The sequence below is a fragment of the Gigantopelta aegis genome, chromosome 10, assembly GCF_016097555.1.
Source record: "Gigantopelta aegis isolate Gae_Host chromosome 10, Gae_host_genome, whole genome shotgun sequence".
Lineage (NCBI taxonomy): Eukaryota > Metazoa > Mollusca > Gastropoda > Neomphalida > Peltospiridae > Gigantopelta > Gigantopelta aegis.
The window spans coordinates 1,369,520-1,392,622 of NC_054708.1; the positions used below are offsets into that span (position 1 = coordinate 1,369,520).

At 38.2% G+C, this 23,103-nt stretch overlaps 2 protein-coding genes across 4 annotated transcripts in view; one reads left to right on the top strand and one right to left on the bottom strand.

The window, feature by feature from the left end:
- Window positions 1-11,362, bottom strand: LOC121384296 (FK506-binding protein-like). Of its 2 annotated transcripts, none has more exons than XM_041514615.1 (2): window positions 11,277-11,362; window positions 1-3,041 (listed from the first exon to the last, which is right to left on the bottom strand). In XM_041514615.1, exon 2 carries the CDS (start codon window positions 2,991-2,993, stop codon window positions 1,797-1,799), a length of 1,197 nt encoding a protein of 398 aa, XP_041370549.1. In that variant the 5' UTR covers window positions 2,994-3,041; window positions 11,277-11,362; the 3' UTR covers window positions 1-1,796. The 2 variants fall into 2 exon arrangements, with proteins under 2 accessions (XP_041370549.1, XP_041370550.1); XM_041514616.1 differs by having other exon boundaries at window positions 1-3,038; window positions 11,277-11,358.
- A 239-nt stretch (window positions 11,363-11,601) lies between these two features.
- LOC121382791 (golgin subfamily A member 1-like) overlaps window positions 11,602-23,103 on the top strand; it is a 47,769-nt gene continuing 36,267 nt past the window's right edge. For both annotated transcript variants that reach the window (XM_041512397.1, XM_041512398.1), the window contains exons 1-6: window positions 11,602-11,657; window positions 17,946-18,080; window positions 20,047-20,159; window positions 20,900-20,990; window positions 22,159-22,233; window positions 22,898-22,995. In XM_041512397.1, coding sequence (XP_041368331.1) covers window positions 17,975-18,080; window positions 20,047-20,159; window positions 20,900-20,990; window positions 22,159-22,233; window positions 22,898-22,995 — 483 coding nt within the window. In that variant the 5' untranslated portion in view covers window positions 11,602-11,657; window positions 17,946-17,974. The remainder of the gene's footprint in view (window positions 11,658-17,945; window positions 18,081-20,046; window positions 20,160-20,899; window positions 20,991-22,158; window positions 22,234-22,897; window positions 22,996-23,103) is intronic.

Here is a 23,103-nt window from a genome sequence, read left to right on the forward strand (position 1 = left end):
TGTATTGTATACTATAATTAGGTCATCAAGACCTACTTGTGATGGTTCTAGATAATACACCTGTTATTGGACCACCTAGACATGCTTTACATTGTAATACATTGTATATCGGACTACTACAAGTAACATAAATTTTCATAACTATTTCAATACATTGTATTATTAAATACAAAGTAACATCTGACCATTTTATTATATTATAACACTATTTAAGAAGCAGACATAGTAGGCCCTAATAGTGACCTCATCATAAGAGAGAAAGTTATGTTTAATGACACCACTAGAGCACATTGATTTATTAATCATCGGCTACTGGATGTCAAACATTTAGTTATTTTAACATAAATAAGGTAAATCGTCATGAAAGTCAAACTTGATTTGTAACAGAACATGACAAAGCTATACACAAAATTTCAGCTCAATATGTCAAGGCATTGCAAACAAAATCCAGAAAACAAATTCTTGTATATATATGTTCAAGGCCATAACTATGTCAAAAATGGGTCAATTGCCTTTTTGTTTAATGACCCCATTAGAGCACTAATTTATTAATCATCGGCTATTAGATATCAAACATTTGTTAATTTTGACAGTTTTAGAGAGGAAACCTGCTAAATTTGTCCACTAGTAGCAAGGGATCTTTTATATGCACCATCCCCATGCCACGACCTTTGATCTACCAGCTGTGATGCACTGGCTGGAGCGAGGAATAGCTCAATGGACCCACCTACGGGATCGATCCGATCACGCCTCAAGTGAGCACTTTACCGATGAGTTACATGCCACCTCCATAGGCGCGAGAAATGCATTGATCAATTATAGCCACATCATTGACACAATATAAATAATAGTGACATGTCACCATGGGTGTCGGAGGGATATACAAAATGGTAACATTGATGACAGAGAGACCTACGTGTAGATAATGGTGACATGTCAAGGAAGTGTGTGAGAGAGATAAAGAGAAGCACATGGAGACAGACCGAATAGAGTTATGTCTGGTGTAAGTAATGGTTTAAGTCATATGATGTGATCAGGATGGGAAAGAAACCCACTTGTGTGATATAAACCAGTTGTGGAGCTCTGGATTGGTTCTGCTGGGGAGAAATGGTCCTCTGAATGATCACACACTGGGCTACCACTGTATTTATAGGAACATATCAAGGTTTGAATATTTGCAGGGATTCTAGACTATGGTAGCCCCACTCCCATGGCTAGTGAAAAAAAAGTTGTCTAATGCTGTATTCAAGTCTATTTTGTAAATATGAATATCTTGCCCACCAACCCCCCCCCCCCCCCCCCCCCCCACCTTCCCATAATCTAAACTCCATCTCCTTTAGGTGACTATCTCAATTCCTGTTAGTAAAATTGTATTTACTTAAAGTAGGGCTAGTGGATTTTTAATCATGGCCAGTACATTTTAAAAATCACTGATCCCATGGCTAGTGGATTTGTATAACAATTCTAGAAGCGTTGATATTTGATAATTATGACCACAGATTACTATTAATCAATGGGAACACCAGTAAAACAAAAACACATCTGTGTGGTGCTTAACAAAGTCACTACAAAAACACACCTTTTGACAAGTTACCATCAATTAATCATAACAAAAACAGTTCTATATAGCGCTTCAGAAAGTCACTACAAAAACACACTTTTTGACATGGAAGTTAACCAGCAATTTATTGCAGTGAAAGATCGTGAAAATCTCTGAAGGAGAAATGTCAAATGAGCAATTTATTGCAGTGAAAGATTGTGAAAATCTCTGAAGGAGAAATGTCAAATGAGCAATTTCATGATGTGAACATTTTACTCAGACTGTCGGCCATTTTACTGTCGTTTTCTGCCTGTTTGCAAAGCACCTGGTTCTGCAGCAGTAGCACCGCCTTGTTGCTGGGATCCAGTGTGGCTGCCAGTGTGAGATCCGACTTGGCTCCGTCCAAATCATTGAGGTGAAGAAACGCCTGAGCTCGGCGGTACAGCGCCTTCACCTTCTTGGGATTCAGTGTGAGAGCATTGGAGCAGTTAGTGATCACAAAGTCATAGCGTCTGCTTTTCATCTGGCATGCTGCCAAGTTCATGTAGCACCTACACCGGAGTTCACTGTAGTCGTCAAACATCAATTGCGGAATATTTTCTTCTGGAGACATGCATATCAAATACTTCAAAGCTTTGCTGAATCTCTTGAAAGCATATTCGATGTTTCCAGTTCTGAAATACTCTGTACCTTTGTTCTTATTAACATGTGCCAATGAGAACTTGTCTTCTGGTGACAGCTGCCAGATGGGTATGCCATTTGTGAATGACTTCAAATGAATCTGTAATGTAAACGTTTCAGGCAGTTTGCCCATCATAGCATCCTCATTCATGTGATCAAACATTTTAGTTTCACATATTTCACCTGCTTTCATTGTTAATAAGCAAAGGTCTATTTGTTCGGTAGGGACACTATATGATTCCCCTATTTCAATCTCAATGTCTGTTCCGAACAGATACCCCAAGCACTTTGCACTTTGAGGAACGTCGCACCCAGAAGTTGAGATAAAGAGAGACACAAGACATTTAGTACCATCTTGTGGTCTTAATATTCCATGACCATCACAAACAATCTGCTTTGAAAATCGACCACCATAATTGTGAATATTTAGTTTTTCTGAGACCATTTCCGTGCAGTCTGTCATCTGACAACAGTCCGAGTTGACAACAACACTTGACGTCAACTTGTCACACGTGGAAAACATGTCACCTTCCCCTGATCTGTCACCGGTGAATGACGAGAGTGTAGCTTTGTCAACCTCTGTCATGTCTGTTGATAAGCCTGCTGCATCGGACACAAGTGGAAACCTATCTGCGTTCTCCATCATGTTGTTGTTGTAGTGTTCTTGTGTAACCGCATGTCTTTCTGCTCCAACTGCCAGCGACATCATGTCACTCGCCATCTGGGCCTCAGTCTCTGTGTCCATTAACGTGATGTCAGCGTCGACATCCATTTTTAACTTTAATTTTCTTGTTCACGTGAGACAAGGAGGATAACACTTCTGAAAAAAAAAGAGTACAGGACACATTAATTACCTAAAACACACTGGTGACATTCTATTCTGTTGTCAGAATCGACATCCATTTTTAAGTTTCTTTGTATTTTTCAAATGTGACAAGGAGGATCACTTCTGAAAAGAGTTCAAGTCATAATTGAAGTTAAAGTTTGATTTGATTAATGACACCATTAGAGCACACTGCTGTATTAATCATCGACTAAATTGGATGTCAAAAATTTGGTAATTCTCACATACACACACACACAAAAAACACACACACACACATATATAACACAGGCTGGCCAAAAGTATTTGTCCGCTTGCCCCAGGGGGGTAAATATTTGCTCGGACGATTAAAATTTACAATTCAGTCGTTATTTATCTACAGCTCATCTTCGCTTGGGCTGTCATGGTCAGTTCTACAGGGTTTTCAATTATGTAAAATATACAATTCAGTCGTCTGCCGGGCAACCAAAATTTCCAAACACAAACTGCCTTTTTACCCCTTTTGTACACTTGCGATTTTTGTAATTCTGTAATCTACAGCAAGTATCCAGGGGTGCACAAATGTGAAATTGTGATGGTTGCCCACCGGGCAACCAGTAGCTGAAGTTTGGTTGCCCAACATCATCTCTTGGCTGCCCACATATTTCATAAAAGTTTTATGAATATAATTTTGAACTGTCATTAAAATGAAACTGAAATTTAAATTAAAATATTTTTATTATCATTACTTACCAGTTTAGTTTTTTGTTTTTTTTAACATTATTTATCTATGTACAGCTCATCTTCGCTTTGGCTGTCATGGTCAGTTCTACAGGGTTTTCAATTATTAAAACAAAGACAAGCTAATCAATTTGGGAAGGGGTAGTTCAACAATTACCTGACAGACACAAATCAGGCTTTTATATCCCCCCCCCCCCCCATCACAACATCATGTAATGCTGGGGAAAACATGCACACACACTTCACACCCTCCAAAAAAGGGGGCGAACAAACTCTAAAATTATGTAATACTCGTTTCAACAGCTGCATCATCCATTCCCAAAGATTGTGAAGTAGTTTAGCCAACATTATTCAGCACAAAATTTGAACGACTTCTCAATTTCTATGTATGAGATTGAACAAAGTAATATTACAAGATATTGTTTTTAAAAGAATACATAACTGTTAACAAACAATCCCCACCGTTCAATAATGCGTACAATTCCAATGATGCAAAACGCCGCAGGAATTGCTTCATTGTTGAACGGCGCGGGAATACTCTGTAAAACAGTGTACACGTGACGATCATGAGTAGCAGGCCTGATCCGCATTTTCAGTGATACCAAACATTTTTTCTCTCATGTCAAATCGACCCTACTTAGTACTACTAGTTTGTCCCTATCCAGATTATTTCAAAACCAAATACATATTTTATATTGACGATATTACTAAACCATTTAACAAAAGTACAATTTAATTCATGAAAATACGAAGAACTTAAAACAGGAAAAACATGTTTTACAAAATGCAGAACTCGTTATGAAGTAAAGTTAACAATGACAACATTTAAGAAATATTTCATTATTAATTAGAATGGCCAGATGGTGTCACAATCACACTCGGTAAGCACAAGTCGTCAGTATTGAGATGCGTCAACAAGGTTTTTAGGGTGAACTGGAAATATCTGGCATATGGCTTTTCAAAACGCCTGCCAAAATCATGCACGGTGGACCCTGAGTGAATGGCCGCGTTATGGTGGATATTTATATTGCCTGTCAGTCAAGATGTCAGTGCCCTTGACTGTCCGAGTGTCGTGAAGTTGTGTTTTTCATTTTATTTGTTTTATGATTTTCTTGGTTGCCCGTCGGGCAACTGTTTGACAAAGAATGGTTGCCTGCAACATATTTTGGTTGTCCCGGGGGTGCGGACAACCAATTTGCGCACCTCTGAGCTGCATCATCCATCATTTCAAAGCTTGGCCAAGACCACGAAGCCGTTCACAGACTTCGATTGGTTGTGCAAGTAAGAAAACTATAACTTACCCCCAACCCCCCCATCTCTCTCTCTCTCTTTCGTTCTATCCACCCATCCCCTATGTACAGTGTGTGTGTGTGTATGTGTGTGTGTGTGTGTGACACTCCTGGACTCCACGGAAACGATAGTTTTCGGTACCGTATCGGTAAAATTACAAAACCGAACTTTCGTTTCCCATGATTGTTATATCGAGTACTGTATTTGACCGGAAGTAGGCCCACGTATTATATAGAGTATTGTATTTGACCGGAAGTAGGCCCACGTATTATACAGAGTATTGTATTTGACCGGAAGTAGGCCCACGTATTATACAGAGTAATGTATTTGACCGGAAGTAGGCCCACGTATTATACAGAGTACTGTATTTGACCGGAAGTAGGCCCACGTATTATACAGAGTACTGTATTTGACCGGAAGTAGGCCCACGTATCATATCGAGTACTGTATTTGACCGGAAGTAGGCCCACGTATCATATCGAGTACTGTATTTGACCGGAAGTAGGCCCACGTATCATATAGAGTACTGTATTTGACCGGAAGTAGGCCCACGTATCATATAGAGTACTGTATTTGACCGGAAGTAGGCCCACGTATCATATCGAGTACTGTATTTGACCAGAAGTAGGCCCACGTATTATATAGAGTATTGTATTTGACAGGCCCACGTATCATATCGAGTACTGTATTTGACCGGAAGTAGGCCCACGTATCATATCGAGTACTGTATTTCACCGGAAGTAGGCCCACGTATCATATCGAGTACTGTATTTCACCGGAAGTAGGCCCACGTATCATATCGAGTACTGTATTTCACCGGAAGTAGGCCCACGTATCATATCGAGTACTGTATTTCACCGGAAGTAGGCCCACGTATCATATCGAGTACTGTATTTCACCGGAAGTAGGCCCACGTATCATATCGAGTACTGTATTTCACCGGAAGTAGGCCCACGTATCATATCGAGTACTGTATTTCACCGGAAGTAGGCCCACGTATCATATCGAGTACTGTATTTCACCGGAAGTAGGCCCACGTATCATATCGAGTACTGTATTTCACCGGAAGTAGGCCCACGTATCATATCGAGTACTGTATTTCACCGGAAGTAGGCCCACGTATGATATCGAGTACTGTATTTCACCGGAAGTAGGCCCACGTATTATATAGAGTACTGTATTTGACCGGAAGTAGGCCCACGTATCATATCGAGTACTGTATTTGACCGGAAGTAGGCCCACGTATCATATCAAGTACTGTATTTGACCGGAAGTAGGCCCACGTATCATATCGAGTACTGTATTTGACCGGAAGTAGGCCCACGTATCATATAGAGTACTGTATTTGACCGGAAGTAGGCCCACGTATCATATCGAGTACTGTATTTGACCGGAAGTAGGCCCACGTATCACATCGAGTACTGTATTTGACCGGAAGTAGGCCCACGTATCACATCGAGTACTGTATTTGACCGGAAGTAGGCCCACGTATCACATCGAGTACTGTATTTGACCGGAAGTAGGCCCACGTATCACATCGAGTACTGTATTTGACCGGAAGTAGGCCCACGTATCACATCGAGTACTGTATTTGACCGGAAGTAGGCCCACGTATTATATAGAGTATTGTATTTGACAGGCCCACGTATCATATCGAGTACTGTATTTGACCGGAAGTAGGCCCACATATTATATAGAGTACTGTATTTGACCGGAAGTAGGCCCACGTATTATATAGAGTACTGTATTTGACCGGAAGTAGGCCCACGTATTATATAGAGTACTGTATTTGACCGGAAGTAGGCCCACGTATCATATAGAGTACTGTATTTGACCGGAAGTAGGCCCACGTATCATATCGAGTACTGTATTTGACCGGAAGTAGGCCCACGTATCATATCGAGTACTGTATTTGACCGGAAGTAGGCCCACGTATCATATCGAGTACTGTATTTGACCGGAAGTAGGCCCACGTATCATATCGAGTACTGTATTTGACCGGAAGTAGGCCCACGTATCATATCGAGTACTGTATTTGACCGGAAGTAGGCCCACGTATCATATAGAGTACTGTATTTGACCGGAAGTAGGCCCACGTATCATATAGAGTACTGTATTTGACCGGAACTAGGCCCACGTATCATATCGAGTACTGTATTTGACCGGAAGTAGGCCCACGTATCATATCGAGTACTGTATTTGACCGGAAGTAGGCCCACGTATCATATCGAGTACTGTATTTGACCGGAAGTAGGCCCACGTATCATATCGAGTACTGTATTTGACCGGAAGTAGGCCCACGTATCATATCGAGTACTGTATTTGACCGGAAGTAGGCCCACGTATCATATCGAGTACTGTATTTGACCGGAAGTAGGCCCACGTATCATATCGAGTACTGTATTTGACCGGAAGTAGGCCCACGTATTATATCGAGTACTGTATTTGACCGGAAGTAGGCCCACGTATTATATCGAGTACTGTATTTGACCGGAAGTAGGCCCACGTATCATATCGAGTACTGTATTTGACCGGAAGTAGGCCCACGTATCATATCGAGTACTGTATTTGACCGGAAGTAGGCCCACGTATTATATAGAGTACTGTATTTGACCGGAAGTAGGCCCACGTATTATATCGAGTACTGTATTTGACCGGAAGTAGGCCCACGTATTATATCGAGTACTGTATTTGACCGGAAGTAGGCCCACGTATCATATCGAGTACTGTATTTGACCGGAAGTAGGCCCACGTATCATATCGAGTACTGTATTTGACCGGAAGTAGGCCCACGTATCATATCGAGTACTGTATTTGACCGGAAGTAGGCCCACGTATCATATCGAGTACTGTATTTGACCGCAAGTAGGCCCACGTATTATATCGAGTACTGTATTTGACCGCAAGTAGGCCCACGTATCATATCGAGTACTGTATTTGACCGCAAGTAGGCCCACGTATCATATCGAGTACTGTATTTGACCGCAAGTAGGCCCACGTATCATATCGAGTACTGTATTTGACCGCAAGTAGGCCCACGTATCATATCGAGTACTGTATTTGACCGGAAGTAGGCCCACGTATTATATAGAGTATTGTATTTGACCGCAAGTAGGCCCACGTATCATATAGAGTACTGTATTTGACCGGAAGTAGGCCCACGTATCATATCGAGTACTGTATTTGACCGGAAGTAGGCCCACGTATCATATCGAGTACTGTATTTCACCGGAAGTAGGCCCACGTATCATATCGAGTACTGTATTTGACCGGAAGTAGGCCCACGTATCATATCGAGTACTGTATTTGACCGGAAGTAGGCCCACCTATTATATAGAGTACTGTATTTGACCGGAAGTAGGCCCACCTATTATATAGAGTACTGTATTTGACCGGAAGTAGGCACACGTATTATATAGAGTACTGTATTTGACCGGAAGTAGGCACACGTATTATATAGAGTACTGTATTTGACCGGAAGTAGGCCCACGTATCATATCGAGTACTGTATTTGACCGGAAGTAGGCCCACGTATCATATCGAGTACTGTATTTGACCGGAAGTAGGCCCACGTATCATATCGAGTACTGTATTTGACCGGAAGTAGGCCCACGTATGATATCGAGTACTGTATTTGACCGGAAGTAGGCCCACGTATTATATAGAGTACTGTATTTGACCGGAAGTAGGCCCACGTATTATATAGAGTACTGTATTTGACCGGAAGTAGGCCCACGTATCATATCGAGTACTGTATTTGACCGGAAGTAGGCCCACGTATTATATAGAGTACTGTATTTGACCGGAAGTAGGCCCACGTATTATATCGAGTACTGTATTTGACCGGAAGTAGGCCCACGTATCATATAGAGTACTGTATTTGACCGGAAGTAGGCCCACGTATCATATCGAGTACTGTATTTGACCGGAAGTAGGCCCACGTATGATATAGAGTACTGTATTTGACCGGAAGTAGGCCCACGTATCATATCGAGTACTGTATTTGACCGGAAGTAGGCCCACGTATTATATCGAGTACTGTATTTGACCGGAAGTAGGCCCACATATTATATAGAGTACTGTATTTGACCGGAAGTAGGCCCACGTATTATATAGAGTACTGTATTTGACCGGAAGTAGGCCCACGTCTTTGAATAAATGCCCTCCTCCTTTTTGTAGGCATTTAAGAAATTAGGCTTATTCATAAATCATGGTATTTCGGTACCGTGTCGATAGCCTGTCGGTAAAATCACTAAACTGAACTTTCGTTTCCCATGATTATTATAACGAGTACTGTATTTGACCGGAAGTAGGCCCACTTATTATATAGAGTACTGTATTTGACCGGAAGTAGGCCCACGTCTTTGAATAAATGCCCTTCTCCTTTTTGTAGGCATTTAAGCAATGGTACTTCATGTCGCTGATTGTTCGTTTCCGTGAAGTAAATTGCCAAAATTTTTGAAGCATCGAGAAAAAGCTGTTTAGAATGTTACAATCTAGCATGTTACTAAAATGGATAAGTAGACTCTTTGTAAAGTAGTAGTGTTTCATATTACGAAATTAGGTTGTCCATCTGCAAATTTTTGCATTTGTTTCCCAATTAAATTGATATATTAAATGTACATGCATTTAACATTTAATTGACTCGATGTTAAAGAATAGTGAGTAGACACGCGTGCAGGAAAATTTGTAATGGGATCTAAGCAGTGTTTGACTGAGTCTGTGTGTCGAACTCGCATTGAGAGTGCCAAACACCAGAATTTTTAAGGAAAACCAAGGGTATACTCCCCTGAACATTTTGAAAATTAAATGTCCTGATATGCACTGTCCTGCAATCTACAAATAAAATTCATCCTGAAAAATAGAGTGGTATACTTTCTTTTTTTTTTTTACTGCTTACTTTTTGGAACAATTTTTTGTTGCTGTGGGCAAGTGAAATTTGAGTTACTTGTCCGACGGGCAATTGAAAATTTTAGGATAAGGCCAGCTCCGATATATATAGTCTGGCATCACTAATATATACATATATAGTCTCAGAGATGAAACCTGCTACATTTTTCCATTAGTAGATAGACCGTTTGACAAAATTAATTACTCTTGTAGAATATTCTTAACCGTAACCCATTTTCTTTCTGGGAGAGCTTCCCCCCCCCCCCCCCCCCCCCCAGCTCCTATTGACTGTGGATGCATTCAGCACACACATTGTAAATATTCAATTTCATACCGCCATACCCCAAAATTTCTTTTTAGCAGGCTGGCTGGCTGGGGATATTATATACATGATGCATCATCCCACAGATAGGATAACACATACCACGGCCTTTGATATACTTGCTATGGTTCACTGGCCAAGACACATTAATTACCATTAATTGAAGAATATGTTTGCCTAAATAGTTAATGAATGTTTAAGTATACCCCCAACATAAACAAAAGATATAACATATAATTAAAATAGCAATAATGCTGTTAAATAACAAAACTTTTCGACAGTGTTAAAACCATTTCATTTTTTTGTTTACTTTGGTGTCGGATTACATCAATGAGACTTGAGTGTTGCGGCATTTGCAGTGACCAGTCAAGCATTGATAGTTGTTGGCCAGATTAATTTTAGTGATGCCAGAAAATACTAATTACTGATACATAAGAGTAGATAAACATAGCTTAAAATGGGAGCTCTTTTTAAAAATAAATCACCATCAGATTTTTTTCCTGAAATTCAAAGTGAAATTAAGTATTTTTTAGTTTCCATAAGCTCGAAATGGATTAGTGAGGAAATGTAATGATATTCATTATTTTTATCACAATTTTGTTCTGAGAAATTTGTCTCGGAGAGGTCACCTTTTTGAGTTGTCTCGATAAACCTTGACGCTTGCACTGAAGGTTTATTTTGATGAACTAGCATAAAATAATGAGATGGAATTCCAAAATATCGGTTTTATGCAATTACTTCTACGATTCCAGCTAAATCATACTCCCCTTCCCAATTCAATGCCTGCTTGACAATAAAATATCAATGTCATCATTAGTATCAAGTATGCACTCTTAAAAACTAAAAATGAAAAAAAACACCCCTAACCACCACAAAAAACATGATATTGTAGTTTGCATTGTTAAATTTAACACAAACAAAACAACTGGGGTTTTTTTCATACAGCTAAATACGTTCAGAACTATTTATAATAGAATACAAAATACAAAATACAAACAACAGTAACGTACACTGCCAACAGAAAGAAGAAATTCTAAACCATTGCTGGAATGTCGAATGTTTTTGTTTATTTTTTAACCAGACAGAGTTGTGTTTCCTTCCGTTGGCGTCATATAAAACATACATTGTAGTTGGAACACATTTATATATGATTTAATATTTATAATTAAATTTGGATTTCCTTGCAATCTCCCAATAATACATTATAAAATATTATTATCAGTTATATTGAAATATTTTTATTTCCTTTTTAAATGATTGTATAATATTGAATTAGAATGTGCATTCGTATACAAATTATCATTTCCAATTTTACATGTTAGAAAACTTCCGGTATCATCCGTGTCAGGAAGAGGAATTAGCAAGTTAACTCTCGACAGTGAAAATATCGAGTAAATGCGAGTTATGACATTTACCCTTATTTTAGCTGATACAATACATATGTAGCACTGAGTGAATCGAGAAATAAATTAAATATATCAAGAAAAGACCACTTACTGAATTCAAATATTGGGAAGATACCACTGGCACTAGGCCTATGTAATATGTTATCCGTCTGACTTGTCATTTTTATGAGATAATGAGTTGAATCATCAATATAATTTTTCCAGTAGACAGGTACACCACATTAACTCCACAAATAGAATATTTTTGTTGTTGAACATATCTATTGTATAGAAATTATCAACTGATAAAATGTACCCTTGATGTATTATTCCTCCATTTAATGAAAATTGGCAGTCGCCCTTGTCGCCCGTGGTGACCTTTATTGGCTATGAGCAACTAAGAATTTTACAAAGGTAGTCCATTAGGCGACCATCGATTTTAGGGTTTGGCAAGTATGGTACCAGTTAAAAAACAAAGACACTGAAACAATAAGTACACCGTTATGCTATGTAATATACGGGATGCAGTTGATTCGTCCACTGGACAATTCGTCCATGGATGATTCGTCCACTGAAAATTTGTCCACTGAGGAACTCGAGACGATTCGTCCACTACACAAAATCAGTTCCGGACGATTCGTCCACTGGGTTTTTATTTCCCCAGTACATTTTGTCCACGGCCTAAATAATGTGTACTACATGTACGTGGGGGCTATATATTTTACCCCGTATTTTTTTTGCTGTGTCATAAATTTACAAAGGTGAAAATAAATTATATTGCATTAGATTACGCTTGGTAGATGTTTTTGTAACAATGCTCTGCAGACATAATTCTTTGGTGTTTCTATTTATTCGGGTATTATTTGTTTCTATAATGTATGCCTTTCACGCTACATGTCGTAGGATGTTTTTAGTACAATATGCCCGGTAAAGATAATCTTTAGCCCTTCCCTTTCAACTTGTTTGGTTTCTGTTTGCTTTACCAATTAAGTGTACAGGTGTACTCTATTGTGATATCGTGAAGTAATTAGCAATGCAGGCTCATTACTGCTTAAGCTTGTTTCACCAAGTTGGATCCAGTAGCGTCTAAAACAACACGCCTTATTTCAAAGCTGCACCGCTAACTACCTGTATGGACGGAATGAATGAATGAATAAATGAATGAATGTTTAACGACACCCCAGCACGAAAAATACATCGGCTATTGGGTGTCAAACTATGGTAAGGCGTATCATAAAATATTGTTTGTTTCCGGTTACCCGACCGACCCTAATTTGAACCTGCCGACCCTAAAACTTTTTTTGTATATCCATAAATGTTTTTTAATATAACAATGATTTCCTCAAAAACATTCCAAAACTATCACAAGCACTAATTTGGTGTCTTTTAGGGGATAACCCTACTGTGTTTTCCGATTTGCGGACGTATATCGGTGGTTTTACTGTCGCAAATTTAGTTTTATTGGCGACCCGTTAGCCACGAAATGTTTTCTTCTAACAATTGATTGATGGAGTTACTTCCCTTCAAATTGAAGTTCGGTAACGTTCGTGAGATATCGGGCGGAGAGTCGGAAAATTGTTTTCACGAATATATGCGATCTTTTCCGATTTACTCTACATCTAGCGTAGCGAGGTGTTCCGATTAATAATAATAATAATAACTATATTTAATGATTTACTCCAGCGACAAACTGGCCTTGTAGAAATTTAGTGACCTTCTGATAAACTAGGGGAGGGAATGTTTACCAATACTGATGGAGTTTACTGCCAAATCAAATGATTAAATATGTCAGTAAGATCTCGATGCGTTTTGTTATTTTTTGTAAGTGGTCACTGGGAACTTCGCGGGTTTCCGCTAAAAACAGTGTCAGAATGACCATGTGTTTGACGTCAGGTCAGGTCAGGTCATAGGTTTTAACGTGAAATTCAGAACAAGCTGTTGTAGCGCACGCCTGTCGTGGGCACAAGTGCTTGCGAAGCAAGCTCTTCCGTCCAAGACAGGAGGGGGGGGGAGGGAGGGGGTGGTTGTCTTCTCGCTTACGACTTGGCACATGTTTGACGTCCAATAGCCGATGATATTAAAGATAAAAATCAATGTGCTCTAGTGGCGTCTTTAAATAAAACAAACTTTACTTTTCAACATTCACTTGGGCATTCTAAGCATTTGTACTGCATTTCTATTCATTGGACCAATTGACTGCTTCAAACCAAGTGGGTACTTTAATACTGGATGCATACAGAATAAAACTAACATTGCAAATTATAAAATTGGTAACTCTACCATTTCTTAGATACACTAGGAAAGATAATATTCAAATTTGTTTTAAAAATGTTATTGTTGGACAGATAAATATAGAACCCTTCTTTTCAGTTTTCATTAAAAGAAATTGTTATAACTTATTTACTGGTTTCTATCCAATTAAGGTTCAACCAAGTCTGTCCTGGACCAGTACAGAAGTTAAGTGTTAGTGTGAGAGTAAACCTTCTGCCTGTTATTAAACAGCAAGGGGTCTTTTGTATGTACTCTCCCACAGATAGGTTAGTACCATGTTGCCCTCAAAATCAAAATGCCTTGCCTTTTATAAATTTATAAGTTGCCCATGTAAAAAGAAGCCTTTAAACACACCTATGTGGATAGTACTACATATTTCCTTTTTAAAATTAAGTTATGAAATAGATATAGAAAATAAAATGGCCACACGGTTTTTGTTCTTTTGAAAATTGTATAATGGAAAAAAAACACCTTATATTTAAAACTGCACATAAAATATGCCCCCAAAACGTCTCTTTACCATGCCTTACTTCATTTCTAGGGTAAACACTGTGATGAATGGTATTGTTGGTTTGCATAATGCATTTCTATACATGCAGAGGTTATTTTGGATACCGGTAAAATTATTTTCCAAAATAAAATGTTTTTCCTACCTACCTACCCTATATTTTTCCAGCATGTAATAGGAAACAAGTTAAAAAAAATTCCGGCCTAATGCAAACAAATAAGGTGATGATCAACATCAGTATAAAAATTCAAGATTTAAATAAAAACAGTGTAAAGAATTGTGCAAAAATACAAATATGACAGATAGATACCGACTTTTACTCAAAATTTCAATGTGTGCTGTATTGGCCATTCTCAAAGAGAATGTTACACCCCTGCACCACGGTGAGGTTACAGCACGCTCAGGGGGAATCCTATATAGCGTCTTGGTATTAATGCGAATATAAATATACGTTGTGTTCCAGATTCGGACATTTTCGTTTCATTCGGGCAATAAAAATCAACTTGTCCCCATATTCCACCCATACTCCCAAAAAGGGAGCCTGAATACTTATTGTGACCAAAACTGTCAGGTGTAAAAGTGGTATGAGTAGTTAGTCTGTTTAAAAGTATCTTTGTAAATTGTGTGTGCATGTTATTGACAGTATGATAATTGTTCAGGGGTTACTGTTTTGTCTTAGTCGGTGTAGTGGCCCATTGAGCTGCTAAAACCCACTCTTAGTCATTGATATTTCTATTAATTGATAAACCTTAATGAAAACCATTTAACATAATTTGTTATCGATGGTATGGCTGGTTGGGACTAAGATATCATAGAGCCCAGAGTCTGATATGTCATATGTTAGACCAAAGGGGTGTATGGACGGATGCAACGGCTGCAACGGCTGAAGCATAGGACCCGGCAGGGAGAATTCTTTGCCATTTGGAGACGCTACACCAATGACGAAATTACTGCCAAAGAATTGATTCGTGCTCTTGCAAGATTATCCATTCATTAGTCGGCTGACTGTTGGACGTTTCTCTTCCAGTGATATTTGAATGGATAATCTCCTACAGTGATTTGTGCAGTTAACAACAACGAAATACCATTCATCGATTCTACACTGATTTAATTGACCAAAAACATTCGCTTGTGCATTTCTACTACTGTCAAATATGTTAACTTTTGAATGACATTTGTTGTTTTGTTGAATTGTTTTTTAATGTACATTTAATTAAATTGGAATTGAAGACAACAAGTTTTTATTTTATTTCGAGGTTATTAGGCATATGGGGATAACGTGACGAGGGAGGGTACAGTGGATAGAATTTACGCCATTGAAGGAGAACATGACCGGGGGGGGGGGGGGGGGTAATAAAGTCTTCCAACACAGAGGCTTGCATTACCTATTTACCACATCGTGTACGAGCGAGTGGACAAATCGTCCGTGGACGAATCATCCGCATGATAATGAATACAAACAGTTAATAAAAACTGGATAGTAATGTTGAATTCTAACTCTATTTTACTTTTTTGGTTATAGTATACCACAAAATAATGTTAAGAAACGATTACAATGTCAAAGAAATAACTATTAATATGTTTGAAAAAAATGCAGTCATCGAGTGGATGAATTGTCCAAGGTGAGTGGACGAATTGTCTGTGAACGAATTGTCCAGTGGACGAACCGTCTGGAAAGCTAATATACATCGTATATTTTGGTAAAATGTTGGGGTTTTTTTTACAGATTGATTTTTCTTTTGATATCTGTTTTATTAGTAGCCTACTACTGTAGCATTTACATATCCAAATTAAACGTCGACATGTGCGTGCTTCATCCATTCCCGAGGAAATCCGAGACTGGAGATTGTACCCCTTCTTGCATCGCCACAAAGCGGACTGCCACCCTGAGATTAGGTTTATATACCAAAGCACACACAATTCTACCTTTATTCTCTTTGTATTGCATTATTTGTTTTTACTTCAGAGACAATGCAAGTCTAGCTGGATACCTCGGCTGTTCTAGCATTTTGTTTTCACCCCTGTATTAAAAATGAGATTTAATCATCATAATTTAATGATAATTTACCGGCCTCGGTGGCGTCGTGGTTAGGCTATCGGTCTACAGGCTGGTAGGTACTGGGTTCGGATCCCAGTCGAGGCATGGGATTTTTAATCCAGATACTGACTCCAAACCCTGAGTGAGTGCTCAGCAAGGCTCAATGGGTAGGTGTAAACCACTTGCACCAACCAGTGATCCATAACTGGTTCAACAAAGGCCATGGTTTGTGCTATCCTGCCTGTGGGAAGTGCAAATAAAAGATCCTTTGCTACTAATCGGAAAGAGTAGCCCATGTAATGGCAACAGCGGGTTTCCACTCAAAATCTGTGTGGTCCTTCCTTAACCATATGTCTGATGCCATATAACCGTAAATAAAATGTGTTGAGTGCGTCATTAAATAAAACATTTCTTTGTTTCTTTTTTTTTAAGGATAATTTGTAAAGAATTATTTTTATTTATACTGGATATTTTTTTTTTTTAAATGTTATTTGAGTTGGTATGGGTTTAAAACTTAATAACATGTTTTTATATAAATTTTAACTATTCATTATGAAGTTACATGCCAATTCATCGATTTCCTTTTGAAGGAAACAGACTATATACAATGAGCACATGATTATTATTCAACAAAGAATATTCTAGTTTTGATTTTGGCTGTGTATGCCATTTAAATTACAATGTGATAATTGGAGGGCTAGTTGAATTTGAGAAGGACCAGTAAGATTTGTCTTCAGCTGGCGACCATGGTTTTCATGTTAATTTTCAACCCTGGTACAGCCAACGTTTGTTTTTATTTCCAGGCCCAAATCTGGCCCATTTTTTTTTTTGCTGAAAGTATCCTGAAGTTGCTGAGTTATTGGCATTAGTGAGAAGTCGAAAATCATCATAATCTTTTGAACCTAGTCCGATTTCAAAAACAAAATCACATAACAGACGTGAAGACACTGATATGTTTAATGTCATAGCAAATAGCTAATTTAACACTGTTGGTCTGTAACAGTGTTGGTTTACTTTGGTGCCAGACTGTATATCGGTGCATATTGCAGTGACCAGTCTGGCAGTCAAGCGTTGTTTCATTTCTCGGCCAGATCTATTTCAGTAATGCCAGATATTACTAATTATTACTTTCATTTTAACATAACAACAACACATTAATTATGTTACGTAATACTATTGTTGTTTTAATGAAAATATTTTGATGTTTTGTTTAAATTTTATTACCTAAAGTATAGTATTTGATAACGAAATATTACAGTTTGAACTAAGTCTATAATTAATTAATTAATTAATTAAGAACCTTTCTGAATGAACACAGAATGTGACGAAACATTACAAAATGTTTACTTTGACTTTTTTCTCTCCTTAGAAGGGAGAAGTCACTTTTCCTACTTTTTCAATTCTAGATTAGGGCCTGTTACGTCAAGGTTCATCTTGATAAACTACTTTCAACTACTAATAGTATTTCTGTTTTCAGAATTGTGATTTGTTCAGAGACGGCTGAAGATGTTTGCCAAGTTGAAGGAGAAGATTCAGAAAGAAGGCGGCAACGTTAGCGAAGAGAAAAGCTTTCTGTCACTTCCCCAGCCTGGACACGCCAGCCCGGTAAAAGGTGAGTAGTTATCTCTCAGTATGAATTGTTCAAAACCTTTTTGTCTCTCCAACACCCCCCCCCCCCCCCCCCCCCCCCCCCCCCCCCCCCCCAGCCTGGACACACGATCACACTGAAATGTACTGGGTTTGCAGCCTGGTACCCACCCAGAGTTAGTTTTAACAACTCCGTTGGTAAGTGTAAGACGAGCACACTGAAATGTACTGGGTTTGCAGCCTGGTACCCACCCAGAGTTAGTTTTAACAACTCAGTTGGTAAGTGTAAGACGAGCACACTGAAATGTACTGGGTTTGCAACCTGGTACCCACCCAGAGTTAGTTTTAACAACTCCGTTGGTAAGTTAAGACGAGCACTCTGAAATGTACTGGGTTTGCAGCCTGGTACCCACCCAGAGTTAGTTTTAACAACTCCGTTGGTAAGTGTAAGACGAGCACACTGAAATGTACTGGGTTTGCAACCTGGTACCCACCCAGAGTTAGTTTTAACAACTCCGTTGGTAAGTGTAAGACGAGCACACTGAAATGTACTGGGTTTGCAGCCTGGTACCTACCCAGAGTTAGTTTTAACAACTCCGTTGGTAAGTGTAAGACCACTACACTGACTTTTCTCTCACTAACCATTAACATAACCACTAACATAACAACTAACATAACAACTAACATAACAACTAACCACTATTAAACTCTCTGTCCTGGAGAGACAGCCCAGATAGCTGAGGTGTGTGCCCAGGACAGAATGCTTGAACTTTAATTGGATATGAGCAAAAGTTTGTTTTGTTTAACAACACCACTAGAGCACATTGATTTATTAATCATCGGCTATTGGATGGTATAGGTATTAACGTGCATATTCAGAGCAAACTGTTTTAGTGCATGCCTGTCATGGGCACAGGTGCTGGCCTCGGCTGACTCTTCCGTTGAGGACAAGAAAGTTTGGGGTGGGTAAGAGAAGGGACCGCCTGCACTGGCAGGTGCAAGAGAGCACCAGCAGCCTGACCAGGGTCGGCATCAGGTGGAGGGTTGGTTTTGGTGCTATGAAATTTGAAATGTCCTGTAGGATTAATGCCAAAGGGAAAAAGTGTGCAATTTGAATGATGGAAATTTGGCGCATTTTTTTTTATAGTCCACCGAAAGGAAAAAGGGAGCTATATAAGTTTTGGAATTTAGTTTGCTGAGAGTAGCCCATTACTAAGACCTAGATTTTAGAGAGTAGCAAGGGATCTTTTTATATGCACTATCCCACATACAGGATAGCAAATACCACAACCTTTGATATAGCAGTCATGGTGCACTGGTTAGAATGAGAAATAGCCAAATGGGCTTACCAATTGTGGATATAAGCATGGAAATAAGTTGAATTGAAATAAATTAATACATGTATCACAGGGTTGGAAAATTCCCGTGCCTGGATGTTCGGGGCAACCAGTTTCGCCCATGACGTAAACCCGGTGGGCTACTTGGAGAAAAAACCTAACACCCCCCCCCCCCTCCAAAACAAACACCTATAATATAATTTTAATAACCACCCCAAGCAAAATATTTGAAATTACTATTCAGTTACTTTACTGGCCACTAATCCACATCACATGCTCACATGAACTAAGCAAACTCCAATCAGTCGCCAGCCATACGATTCGCACAGACAGCACGAACAAAATGAAAATATCCTACCTGTACAAATGACATGCTTGTATTATATAATATATATTCTTTATTAATAAATGAGACAAATGATAACGTTTAGTTGTAGTTTTATTATTCTTGAAAATAATTATCAGAATCGGAAATATAAAACATAGATAATTCTGTATTAGAATATTTTGGGACTACCAGAATATGATGCTGGGCTACCACAGTTTAGGTACCTGGTAGCCCAGTGGGCTACCACTAAATTGAAACATTTTTCCAACCCTTTATCAGTTTGTTGACTCCTCTTGTAAACAGTGTGTGATTGTTTATTTTGCCAGCCAATGTTAGCCCAGTTCAGAGTCCTCACGGCAAGAATGGAGTGCCGCCGGTTGATGGTGCTAACAGCGGAGCAGATTCTCCTGCCGGGAGTGTCTTTGGTGAAGAGACGTCAGTAAGTGAAATCTCTTACAAGAGAAAACAAAGAATGTGTATTTCATAATTTAGAAGATAACTTTGTCTTATTTGAACAAGAGAAAAAAAGAATGTGTGTTTCATAATTTAGAAGATTACTTTGTCTTATTTGAACAAGAGAAAAGAAACAAATGTGTGTGTGTGAATCTTAATTCTATTACAGTTTATCACATAATATTACATTTTGAGTTACGCCCATACTGGATTATGGTTGTTACTGGAGCCAAATTAGAAGAGTAAGTTTTGTTGGTGTTGTGACATCCCCTTGATCTGTTTTAAATCATGTTAAATGTAGGCTTCCTCAAACACATTCCTTACAGTGATATATATTATGTAGTACACCTTTTGTTTTAGGAACATTGATAAGAATATATAGAGAGAGAGAATAACTAGTTATCTGCTTTATCCTGGGAAGGTAAAAATTGGAAATTTCCCATTCAGCCTGAACAGAATAAAGCCAGTATCCTACGTCACTAACTAATTATTATTTTTATCTTGTAGTCCATAAAAATTATGGGGAAAACTATTGTTTCTGTTATTTCAGCCACATTGTACAATGACCTAGAGAGGTCAAATGAGCTATTTTGTAATGTAGCTATGTATCTGTCAAAAGTCATAATCTGCTGAAATAGTGGTTGCAGAATAAATATAATTATTATTACAAAACGTATACATGTCTGTATCTCTAGCAGTGATGTTTGTGATGATCTCTGTTCACAGTTTACAGAAGACTGTTCATCACAGGAGGAGATGGCAACTCTGTTACTGAAGCGAACGGAGCAGTGTAAGAAGCTGGAAGCCAAAATCAGTGGTGAGCTTATTTACTTCACCTTCAGAATTGATGCTGAAATAAACATTTGTTTCTAAAACTGGTCATAAAACATTTGATTCGAATGCTGGTCAACTCGCCCCAAAACAAACTCGCCCCAAAACCAACTCGCCCCAGTGTTTGGACCTTGCCCCAAACTTCACTGTACTTAAACAATTGTGACAAAATGGATGTCTACAACTTTGGTGTCATTTTAGACATATTACAGTGAAACTCTGCTATTACAACCACTTATTAAACAGATAAATAATAATCTGTTACAATGAACTGTCAAACCTATTTTAACGACATTTCTGAGTTTGTCCCTTAGTTCCTGAAAGGAATGATCAAGCAAGGCTTTTGGACTGACTGGTGTGCATATTCAACAATATTTAATGCACATTATTGCTTAAAATATTGGTATATTAATTGATATGAGTTGACTAAATAGTATGAGTGAGTTGGTAGGGTGCGAGATGGTTTCGGGGCGAGTTGACTTGCTCCCTTTAATACTGACATGCATGCTATTGCTGAAATATGTGTCATAAAGTGATTGTTTGTCTCACTTGTAAATTTGATTTTGATCCATTGTCAGTGTACCAGGGCTATTATGTTTCAAACATGTGGGGTGCCACTAACATTAGCATGACAATATTTATGCAGAACTAGGCTAGTCAAGAATGTTTTTTGTCATATCCAAAATGATGAGTGCATTGTCCGATGTTTTGCAATTATATTTAAGGATCCAATGTTACACTATATATATATGTTATATTTGTATTTATTATGTAGAATATGCAGCAGTTATTAAGGAGAAAAGCAGGACAATCAACAAATTAGAACGGGTTGCAAAGAAACATGAGTTTGTTTTAATCTGACTGTATGTATTTATTGTGTAGAATATGCAGCAGTTTGTTTTAATCTGACTGTATGTATTTATTGTGTAGAATATGCAGCAGTTTGTTTGTATTTATTGTGTAGAATATGCAGCAGTTTGTTTTAATATGACTGTATATATTTATTGTATAGAATATGCAGCAGTTTGTTTTAATATGACTATGTATTTATTGTGTAGGATACGCAGCAGTTTTTTTTAATCAGACTGTTTGTATTTATTGTATAGAATATGCAGCAGTTTGTTTTAATACGACTCTATATATTTATTGTATAGAATATGCAGCAGTTATCAAGGAGAAAAACAAGACAATTGACAAGTTAGAACTGGTAGTGAAGAAACATGGGGAAGGTGAGCATCATTTACATACAAACACTTTTAATTAATGGAACATCATAATATCTTTGAAAATACGTCAAGTAACTGCAGTGGATATCTAATTACAAAATTAAATGCTATTAATGTTTAAGGATGTGTACATTAATTATTTTTTACAGAGTAAGATATTGGAATATGAAAGAGTATTTATCCATTATATTTTAGTCTTCCCTTAATGAAATAAAAAGGGTAGGATATGTGTTAATATTGGTGTTACCTTTTGGAAGTGACAATGGCATCAGCATCCACCTCTAAATTTAGCTCTACATTAAATATTTTTGCTCTCAGTTTTTCACAAACCAAGTCCTAGATCAATAAACATGAGCTATATATTCATTACTTCAAAGACAAATGTCATGTTATGTCTGGGGGGTGGGGGGGTGGTGGGGCATAGCCCAGTGGTAAAATGCTTGGAGCATGTGTAAATAAAAGATCATTTGTAGATGCTCAATAAGAATAGACTACCGGTATATTGTGATAGCAAGTTTGTTCTCGATAGACCACATGGAACAGTTACGATATAACAGGCAGAATCATTAAACAATCTATTCTTATTTTTAAAATGTCTGAATTTTGATTTTCAGGCATTTAGATTAAATCCAATCAATTGGTTGAGGTTTTTAATTAATATTTTCAGTGACGGCAAAGAAACTGGAAGAACAAAATGAGAAGTTTCAGCGTTTAACAGCGACAATGGTGGAGAAATTTGAAAACGAGTTAAAGAAAAAACAGCAGGTAGGTAATTAAAGGATAACCATATGGAGTGTTTCGATTTGATGGTGTTACAGTTGTCTTTCCTCATGTTACAGTTGTCTTTCCTCATGTTACAGTAATGTCACTGAC

Coding starts and splice junctions, on each gene's coding strand:
- LOC121384296 (XM_041514615.1), bottom strand. CDS start 2,993: ATGGATGTCGACGCTGACATCACGTTAATGGACACAGAGACTGAGGCC.